General features: G+C 38.8%; 1 protein-coding gene across 1 annotated transcript in view; it reads right to left on the bottom strand.

Moving 5' to 3' along the window:
• Window positions 1-11473, bottom strand: part of LOC108444962 (chloride channel protein B-like) — a 77018-nt gene that overhangs the window by 13023 nt on the left and 52522 nt on the right. Inside the window, 1 exon segment of the mRNA XM_017727400.1 lies at window positions 3023-3236. Within this exon segment, the coding sequence (XP_017582889.1) occupies window positions 3023-3236 (214 nt within the window).

Raw genomic sequence — 11473 nt, 5'->3', positions numbered from 1 at the left:
AGATTTGGGGGAGAGGGGGAGGCATGTCTGTGTTTTTCTTTAATAAAATTGGAATATCTATGTGTTTGCTACAGGCCAACACTAAGGTGCATCTGTTGGCCCATGCAATTTCCAGCTGACATCACTTGACCACAGTCCTTGCTTTTGTAAGAACTGGCATTGACCTTTTCTCTTCAAAGGGTCAGAATCGTTCATATGTGTTATGAAACATAACAACACTTCATCCGTGTACGGCAACTCTCATTGCTACAGTTTCCAAGTGTGGGCAGGTACTGAATAACTTTTACATTTGGACCAAATTTACAGTGTTTTGTTCATGCTTATTTCATGAGAAAAAAATGGTACAAAAAATATATAAATGAGAAACAGTATTAAAAAATTATGAACTGTTGCTGCCTTCATGCGAGCTTAGCAGATTGTTTGTTTCTTTCCCTTCATTAGCTTGTTACTCCATTCTTTTCAACCTAATAACAACATTTTTGTTCCAGGAGAAAAAGAAAACAACAACCACATTTGAGAATCAATAATTACATCCAAGGCAACTCTCAACAAAAACATCATGGCAATTATTTTTTACATCTTCCCCAAGCCACCTTTTTAAGATATGTCAGGCAAGCCACAAATCCTCCACTTTAACATTATTGATGTACAAGGTGGATAAATAACTCATCATTTTCCTGCCTGTGGTCATTTCACCTCCATAAGGGACTTCAGTGGATCTCATAGGGTAAGAGGTTGAAGAGCACCCTTCTCCCTTAAGGAGTTCACAGCATTTGTCATCTTGGTCTTAAGAGTTATGTGCTGCAAGAGCTGTAATTGTATGAGTAAGATGGAAAACCTAAACCCCAACTGCTTCTGGTCATGAATACACAAATTCCATGACACATCACATTTCTGGAGATTTGTTTCAGAGGTTGACTGCAGAGCATTCCCTTCCCAGTGTTGGTGAGAACAGCAGAACAGCAAAGTCACCAGTGGTCCCTGCTGGGGACAAGGCACTCAGAATTCATCATGAAAGTACTCAAGCCACTGGGTAAGCACTGGGACAAGAAAGGGTGTTGTCAGAGCACCCCAGAACACAATGCTTGTTCCCAGACAGCCTCTCTGTGTGTGTTTCACTGGAGTGAACTACCAACTAGCCAAAAAAAGCTATTTGATGCTTCTTTGTCAACCATTTATAATAATATCTTGGTTTTATTCAAAACAGTCTAACAACAGCTCATTTATGCTGAAAGTGACAAACTTCTTCCTCCATCCCTTTTAAAAGGCTCTAACAGAATGTATCATGAAAGAGCCCTGAGGATTAAGACAACAACAAGCCTAACAAAATTTTTAGGGAGCATCAGCTTTTCTCTACAGGCACCTTTTTTTGGGGTGTCCTAGTATCAGCCTTCCTTTCCCCCTTTTTGCTTCCTCCAACACCACTTTGCTCTGCGTTATAAAGCATGACAGTATTTACATGAACTCTGCATATGCTTCAGCAGCCTGGGCCTGTAAGCTGAATTTTAAGGAACTTTGGCTGTAGCTGTTGTTAGTGTGCTTTCTAGTTTTATTGCTGTGAATAGCTGAGAACTAAAAAAGCACACTAGTTTATGCTCTATAATATCTTCAGATTGGTACACACTGCAGACTATCACTCAGAAATTTAGGTTTTAGGGCCTTAGCACATTTTGTATTATGTTTATGATAGGATCACTGTGAGGAAACAAGTATATGTATCATACACAAATATACAATACTGCACTTATTGATGTCATTACTCCTGCAGATCACTGAAACCCAAACAATTCCCACTGTACAGTTCTCATTGCAAGCAAATATTTGTCTTCCTAAAATATTTATGCAAACTGTTTCACTTGTCACTGAAGCAAGTTCACATTTTTTATGAAATATTCACTCAGCTGCCAGTAGTTCATCCTTGAAAATTTGTTATAAAGTAGGTAAGTAGGAAAGTCCTAACCAAATCTCCACCAAAAATGCACAGATAGTTTTTTTCCATCATCCAGACTGACAGAAGAAAATAGTTTTATCCTTGTTTGCTCACGGGTAGCTCCAACTGCCACAGAGTTAAGGCAATAAAACAGAAGTGGATAAAAAACAAACTCTGTACAAGAAAAGATGTAGAATACTACAGCCATTCAGGACAAAAGAAACCATAAAAATTATGAGAAATTATAATATTTAAAAACTGTCCACTTTTATTGTTGTTGGAAGCAGAATTCCTAGGGCTTTGCTGTGTGAACTCCAATGCAGTAGGAGGTGCATATGCATCTTCTCCTTTCCTCTAGCATACTCGAGGTGGAAATTAAGTCACTGCGTTCACACTCATGACCCACCACTCAAAGGACAGTCTTAATATCCCCTCCTAAAAGGATGAATTCACTCTTGCTGTCATATGAAATACAGTACCATAAATACTTCATTTATCAGGAGATTTTATATGCCTTTTGAGAGTGCCCCATATGGCAAGGATTTCTTTAGTCTGATTCTTGTTTACCTTTGCATGTTACTTCCAGTGACTTTGTTGCTTATCTTGTCTGTGATATGATTTATGTTAACTCATTTCCTGAAAAAGCATGCACCAATAAAATGAAAAAAAAAAAAGTGAAGAAAGACCAGGCCAACTTTGAATTGGCATGGGAAATGTCATGAGTAACTGGATTCAAATCCTTTTATATTACTGTTTCAGTGAACCTTTAAGGCTCCAAAGGGCATTCTTCCCTTTTTCTGCTGTTCCCATAAGATCATTTCACTGTTGCTATTTCCATAAAATCCTGATGCAATAGATGACCTTGTGCTAGAAAAGACCTGGGTCCTTTCTTTAAAGGACACCTGCTGTTCATGCTAAAGAAAATAGGAGCAAGTTTCATATACATCCCAAATAATCTTCACAAACAGATGCTTAAAGAAAAAAAAATCTGATAAATAGCCAGAAACATCACATGACATGAATTTGATAGCATTTTTACCTTTTAATAGTTCCCTGAAACACCTATGCAGGTTCTGGCTTGGGCCAGCAAACCACTGGGAATCCGCCGTGGCCTGTATTTGCAAGAAGTCAAGCCAAGGAGGCAATGTTTTCCTTCAGGTGAAGGGCTCTCACGCCAGGCTCCATGACATCCCTGGCAGAGAACAATTCCAGGCTCAACCTGAAAGACACAAAGCAGACCGCCAAAGGATTACTTAGTAAACAGGAAATGGCATACTGTACCACGTTAGCATTTGATGAGTTTATAATGTGTTAGTAAATTACTTCAAGATGGAAATCAATCTGATTTATTTGCAAATGTAAAAATAAAAAGTAATTACCCAATAAAAGTGCTTATCAAGCATTGCCTTGCTTTGTGTGAGATACGTGATAAACTCTACCATATGCATGACTTGGTCATCCTAGGCAGGATGTCGTAAGACCCATTTATCAATTTGCATGACTTTTCAAGTTAAGAAAAAGATTTTTAATCTGAGCTGAAATCCTCTGGAATTCCGGATGATATCAAATAGATTAAAGTTAAGCACTTTGGAGAAATTCAGGTTTATGCTTATCATTGCAATAGGATTGTTTTTTTGCAGCGGTGGCAGCTAGAAAAATTTCCCTTTCAAAGATAGCTCACAGATTCTTCCAGTATTTTCTAACACTTTTCAGGTTCTAGAAGAAGTTTTGGGAAATATGAACATACAAAATTGAAAAACATGTGTACCCACTATTTCTGACAGTTGGGTGAAACGGAAAATAAAGGTACTTTCTGCAAAATCCAAGGGTAATTTCTATGGAATTATAGTAGCCCAGAATCCTACAACTGAAATCAATGAACTGCTCTAGTTATAAGCTTGTTTTATAGTTTCTATTTTCAAAAAAAACCCCATTAATTATTCTGACTATCATCTGGAGACACCATAAGCCAGAACCTCCTGGTCAGACACAGGCTGACACAAACCACAGACAGAGACAACTGGAGCGTACATTTGCCCACATCCTGTTTTACCATGGTACCTTTCATCCCTGTGGTAAAAGCAACTCTTTCCATATGTTGTTAATTATTGTCCTCCCTCCTGACAGACACGAGGTTCTTTTTTCAAGCCAATTATTCTGACGGTTTGTTATGTGACCACCTGCCTAACAGTAAATGAGCTGAGAAGACAATGCACTTCATACACGGCACCTACAAAGCTATGAGACAAGTTTCTTCTTCTAAACTGGGATGGATTTAAATGAATCCCAAAAAAGAATACGCCTTATGTGCATCAAAACACGTCATACCCATCCCCAATTATATGAAACAGACTGCACGCAATGAAAATTTGGAACATCATCTTATTACAGATCCACATTTCAAGGGACCAAGAGCACCAATTTCTGGAAAAATGTACCTCTCTGAACTGCATTTGGTTTCTGAGTTAAAATGAGCTGTAATTTACCTTGCAAATCAAAGTGGTTGGATGCAGAATTTAGTATCAACTACTGGAAACAAAACTGAAAAATCCTCAAGAGATGGGGTTTTTTTCATTCTTAACCTCACTGAGTGCTACCAATTAATGAAGTACAAGCAGTGGAACGCAAAGGGAACCATAGATGCTGACAAGCTGCTGTCAGAACTGTGCCACTGTGGCTGCTTGTTGTGTAAAACACTCCACCAAAGGAACTTTGTTGCTCCTAAATGAGGAGATTCCTGCTAGTCCTCTGTCTCTTTTCCATTTCCATGGGTCAGATAAAAATCTGTATTTGCCTGCCTTAAGCTTTGTCTAGAAATACGCTAGACCTAGCACAGTGAATACAATGTGAAAACATGATTAACGATAATAGCAACTTCTTGAATCACATGAACTATGTACAAACCCCAAATGGTTTTTAAATAAGAGTAATGTGAATACTGTCTCATTTCAGCAATTTCTAGAGTGTATTTCTTAGCAGTATGTGTATTTTCAGTCTTCACAACTTCACAGTTTTGCTCTGTTGCACGGAAAGCAAATATTCCACATTATTGCAGAAACTTATGAAATATCCTTTTGTTTTGTCAAACCATTCATTTATAAAAATGTGAGGGATATGCTTCTGTGATCCTGGTTTTGTCTGGGATTATGAAGTGTGTGTATTGCCTACATCCACTATACTCCTTGCATTATCATCAGTGAGTTTTTCAGCGGTAAGAACACACTAAGGACTGTGCTGATTCACTGCTCATCATCAGTGACGTTTCTTTCATAAAGTCTTCTGTCTGTTGGTGTAAAGAATAACCTTGCCTTCGGGGGTGTAGGAAACAAGCAGGCAAAAGAGTTGTTTTATGAAAGACTGTTACAAGGTCAAGGCATCTTTAAAAAGAATTGGCTAAAGAAAGCCTTTACCAATGTATATCTTCTCAGGAAAACACCAAGCCAAAATGTAGTTGTACCTATAGGATCATAAGAATCAAGGATTGTTCAAGTCAGAAGGGGTCTCAGCAGTCCTCTGGACCAGTCTCCTGCTGAAGGTGCACTCATCCATGAGCTCAAACCATGAGCTTGGGCATTTCTTCTGTCAGGTCTTAAGGACTTCCAAAGGATGGAGGCTGTGCAACCACCCTGGGCAGCCTGTGCCACTACCCCACTGTCCTTATGGTGGGAAGGTATTTCCTCATACCCAGTATGAACATCTCATTTCAACTTGTGCCATTTTTCCTTGTCTACCATGCCCTGTTGTGGAGACCATGGCTCCATCTCCTCAATAATCTCCAGTAGTTATGGGGCTGAGCAGGAGGGGGCACACTGTTAGGGGCCTCCAAAGCCACTTCGTCTCCAGGATGAACAAGCCCCAGTTGTGCAGCCTCACAGCATGAGTGGTCCAGCCCTGACCATTCCAGTTTGTCAACATCTGCAATGCTGTTGAAAGCACACTCCATTGTCTCCTCCAAGTCATTTATGGAAATGCTCAACAGGCCAGTTCTAGCAATAGACCCTGCAGTGCTCCCCTTTTTAGGCCTCCAGCAGTGCATGACCCATTAATCAGCACCCTCCAAGGCAAACCACCCCACCAGGTATTTTACCACCTGGTTGTTCAGCCTCTAAACTGAACGAACACATTGACTATAAGAATATGGTGCAACACAGTGTCAAAACCCTTGCTAACCTTCACAACCACGAGCCTGCCCAGATGCCTCCCGAAGGACGCTTCTCTCAGCTGGTGAGTGCCACTGCTGCTGCACACTTGTGTTGATGCAACAAAGGCCTTGGTTTCAAAATGCAATTTCAAGCAAGGACATTTTATTTACCATGCTGAAAATGCCTTTTTATGGAATAATGCAGGGTACTTACATTTGGATTTTATCAAGTCAGCCTGTCTTACTTTTAATAAATTTACCTCAAGGAGAGACACAGAGCTGTAGCCACACTACAGAAATAGATCTAGTGTAAATTTTTCTTTTATAGGACATGTGAGAACATTTTCTCCCAAAACATAATTCACTGTAGTAGCATAATGTGTTAAAGTATTAAGGCTATTTCACCAAAGTTAGGATTTCCAGGTTTCAGGTTGCTTTCAAGACCACATCTATGAGACTGGATATAACATGGAACAAAGACAATCTGCCCTATGATCTAACTAAGAAAGTCATTTGGTAAGAAGCCAATATCCCTGAATGGCAAACTGTCTTGAAATGATTCATGAAAATGTAGTTCAGACCCTGTTGCTATTAAATCAAATGGAAGTTTTCCCACTGAAATAAATTGTTAAGGATCTAACCATAACATATCTAATCATAACATGGAGGTTTCCTTAGACAACACGCAGTACAAGAGAACTTTTCTTCAAATAGATTTATTCCATATTTTATATAAGTTTCAGATGATTAAATGGACTTAAAGGTGGGTGGGAGAGAAGCATAATCCTAATTCAAACACATGACAAGGATTAAGGTGCATGAGAACACAGGCAATGCTTCCTGCTCGGATTTATTCACAGACTTGCCTTCATCTGTTTTAGGCTGTTGCTCCCCTTTTTCTCTTTCTGCACTGAGAATGTTTACCCATGGACTCGCCACAGGCCATCCTGCTCAGGACAGCCCTAGGTTTTATTTGGGCTTCTTGTAAACCACTATTTTACTGCCCGGACTGACCACTGCATCTTGTATAAATAGTTCTCAGGAGGATGTTTTGGGGGTTGCTTAATGCTTGTGGTGGTTTTTTTGTCTGAATATAGTCAGAAGTTTGAGCAATTAAGAGGACAGGCTCATTAGCTGACGGGAACCTCTCAGACTGGAGGATGTTAAAATTACTTACCTGTGTTATGAACATTGGCATGCATTTCAGTTATTCAGTCTCCACTATTCATGCATTTTCTGAGACTAGAAAGTTCTTTTTTTTAATACTTTTCATTTGCTGGAAGAACTGAATAGTCATTCTAGTACTGAACAAGCCACACTGCTGTGACAACCTGTAGCTACTACTGCATTATAAATACAGTTTATTTATATTAGCTTTCTTACTATCTATCACCTTTAAGGTTACCCCACTGTGAACAAACTCACAACATCGCAGGAAATTGCTTACATTTAAATACAAATTCTTTTTGTCCTTGCCTTAAAAGTCATAAAAAAGATTTCTACATACTTGTCACAGGCCCACCAATTTTCTTTTCAACAAGACATTTAGTGAAAACAAACTATGAAAAAGCTTATCCAAAAATTACATGCCAATATGGATTTCACTATGTAACAGAATAGTACATATGTACTGCAAAAATGTTAATCATATGCAGATGACTGAATTTAGTAGTTTTGCAAGTAAGTTCTGTGGAAAATAAAGGGGTTTTTTAGCATGTTCATAGAATATCATTGAGATCAATATAGGGAAACAGAAAGGCCTATAAGACCTCCTTGCATTGGAAAAGAACACCACTTAAATTAAATTTAAAATTGATTTGCTCCACTCAGTGCTAGCCCATGAAATAGACACATTTAAACTGATTTAAAGTTAAATTAAACCTATAAAATCCCTGTGTGCTTTGATGTAAGTGCATGCATGCTAGTGACATGCTTTTGTTTAATTAGCTCTATTGAAAATCACTCCTCAGCGGAACTTTGCACGGCAGACCAGGCCTATGACTCCTTGCTGTCTCTATTTTAGTTGAACACTAAAGTGAGTGAGAAATCCTTATGGTTAATTCAGGAGCCAAAAGTTTTGCAGGGCTCATACTCCTTTCAGAATATCTACAAATATTTACATTGACTGTAAGACAACAAGCTTCCCAGCATCCCCTGATCCTGGCTCCCTCAATATCCTTAAATGAGGGGACATTTAGCTATTCAGTCTAAAGGCCTTTTGGTAGAACAGCACTTACTGTGAAATGCATTGTTTGCGTTAGCTGAATGTCTCCCTGTCACTTATTTCCCAGAGAGGATTTAAAAGTTATATATGTTTAGCAACTACTGTACACTAAAGGAAAATGGATTTCCACAAGGTCTCATAATCTACTGGTAACTTGTCTCTCTCTAATGCTTGAAAAAATTGCAGAACAAAAAAGAAACAAAGGTCAGAGATAAAAAAGGTTTTGTGTTTTGGAAAAGAGATGCACTAGGGCAAGGAGGGTGAGGAGTAGGAAAGATGGGGAAAATGTTGAATGTTTGGGGATTTTCTTCCAAGAGTTTGCTTTTCTGTTCCTTTAGCTTTCTTTTCTTCTTTCTTATGAATTTTTTCCCACCAGCACCATCAGTATAAAACACTACTAAGTCAGAAGAACAGCAGCTTTTACCCACTTTGTATAGATTCATTTGTTTATGCAAGGGCACTTAGCTGCAAATAAATGAATTAGGATGTGCATGTGACCTTGAATAGATAAAAAAACACATAAAGGATCGTAGAAGTGGATCCACATGCTTGAACTAGAAAAACAGCAACATAAACACTACAGCCTCAACTCACCACATGCAAAACCACAGGTAAAAACATAAAACTAACAGTCCTTGACAAAGTTTTCACACTGCAAGTCCAAAAACAAATTACAAATTGTAATTAGCAGCCTTTGTTAGCCATGTCAGTATTAAGGGGAGTAGAGGCATCTAAATATTCAGAGCTATTGTCAGTGCCTGCTCACTGCTTCCACCCAAACCTGAAGGCATCTAAACTCAGTTGGTGTTTCTGTCCAGAACTGTGCATTTCCCCACATGATTTGTAGCAGGTGTGGAAATGTCTCATTTCCAACAAGCAGCTGTCTGGCGCACATGCACTCTCAGCATCTCTGCAAGTCCAACATAAGGTGCTGCACCATGGCCTTGAAGAGTGCCATCCAGCAGATATCACCTGTAAAAGCCGACATTTGGTAGAAACATGAGAGAATCCAAAATGGGTTCACAGCTTGTGGTGATTATGAGCCCTCACCAGGCATCTCCAAGGCACAGAGGATACTGCAGCAGCCAGGCTCTCAAGGGGCCAGGAGCAAACAGCCTCCTGCCAAGGGTGCTAAGCTGAGTGGTCAGGAGAGGAGGACCCCTGCAAGCAATGCAGAGGGAGCTCTAGAGAGAGCATATATGAATGTGTATAAATGTACACAGACAGAAGGATCCAATGTCAGATTAGCCATCTCGACGTCTAATGGGCTAACCCTGGAACACATTACTGATTATTACTGTATTAAGAATGGCAATGATTCAGCTATCCTTATACTTTCCAAGTTATTATCTAAGCCTGTACTAATCTTTTCCAGAAACAAAAGGGTTAAGCTCGTGTTAAATCCATCTGCCCTGGCATTATAACCAACCAGAGGCAAAGAAAGTAATTTTTCAAGATGACACCAGTACAAGCTATCTAAATTCAAAGAAATATTTCAAACAAACTTCCATAGGAATGGAGAAGAGAGAAGTGAGAGAAGCAAGTAAATTGAGCACTAAAATAAATGCCTCATGATCTTGCTTATAACCAAACAAACAGGGAAATGCATCTTCTCTGGATGGAGCATTGCAGAGCAATCTTTAAGGGAAATTTGCTTAGTACTAAGCTGGCTTTTGCAGTTTGAATGCAGTGACATGATGAGTTTCTTGCAAACGTATGCCAAAAAACCTAATCCAAGCTGGAAAGAGGAGAGGAAATCTCCTATGAGACAGTTTTTATAAAAGCTTCATTCAGGGCCTCCACCCTCATGTACTGCACCAGCCACCTTAGTTTTTCCACTCTCCCTGGTCCAAGAAAGCACCGACTAGTATATTAAAAATACTGGCTTTAAAATGTTTGGGAATGGACAGTGACAGCTGTATATGTTTTAATAATCAGGAACAGATTATCAGATGATGTTTTAGTCAAAATGGGTACCGAGATTTAGGTGTAATAGATTACAAAACAAGTAAACTAAAGTAATACAGATGGAAAAAAAATATGACAAATATTTCAAATTTCTCAGTCCCTCCGAGAATCAGGCACTTTGTAGTGGAAAAGTGTAGTCAGGTTATTAAAACATAATATTAGTTACCTAGAGATACTGATTACACCCTGTTCCCAGTCCCGTAAATAGAAGGTTTTGACATTTTTAACCAGAATTTCAAGCAAAAGCACTTCTCCTTCCAGCTGTACAATCAGCTTCCTTGGGAAAGGCATTTAACCCCTCAAACTTCAGCATTCCCTTTTCTAAAACAAATATATCTCTTATATTTCTTATCTATCTTTCATATTAGGAACCATAATTAATTTTTCATAAAAATACTTTCAGCTACAAATATCTTCAAACTTTCATAATTTTAAAAAAGATTCCTTTAACTAATTCTCTTGCTTTCTACATACCATTCATGTGCAGTACATGTTTTTTCCTCGGTTGTGATTTATGGCAAGGACCCTTCACTACAAGTGCAGAATGTGTTAAAAATAAGACCCTGGTATTACTTTCTGCTCCTCCAGGAAACAAGTGGCTGTCTCTCTGCACCTGACAGCGTATTTATAGTGAAATGTGGTTGATATATGCACCTACCAATTCTGGGAACAGATTTTGTGTATGTGTAACTTGGTTTCTCTTTCTCCTTCCTTCTTTCTTCCCAACACCACGATTCAGCTTCCTCAGGCTTTTTCTGTCTGACATGGCTTTCGTGTCCCATTCACCTACTGTCAGAACTCCATGCATTTGAATGGCAGCAGCTAATAAAACTATGCTCATCTCTTTATGGCTTTTCATAAAACTACTCCACTCTGTGCCTTTTTATTTTGCCTTACTTCTGCTGTCTCTCTGTGTACACACAGTGTACTGAAAAAAAACTCCCTTGCAATTGTGTGAAATAGCATTTAACAGCATCACAAAACTGATATTTCTGAAAAGGGTATTTCATTTCTCAAACATGCTGAAACTTACTGAAGTATTTTTTGCCATCTGTTTCTTCTTTTTAAATAAATAACTCTTTTCATCGTGGCAACCATTATGACAAGCTACCAATATTTATGAGGATGTAGCAACACTCATAGGAACAGAAAAAGTGACATATATGTGAACAGCAAAGAGAATCTCTTTCAGCTTAAGGTGAACTTGGAA

The sequence above is a fragment of the Corvus brachyrhynchos genome, unplaced genomic scaffold (assembly GCF_000691975.1).
Source record: "Corvus brachyrhynchos isolate BGI_N302 unplaced genomic scaffold, ASM69197v1 scaffold60, whole genome shotgun sequence".
In the NCBI taxonomy this organism is placed as follows: Eukaryota; Metazoa; Chordata; class Aves; order Passeriformes; family Corvidae; genus Corvus; species Corvus brachyrhynchos.
The sequence above is the reverse complement of the archived record's forward strand: the minus strand, read 5'-3'. Positions and strand labels throughout refer to the sequence as shown.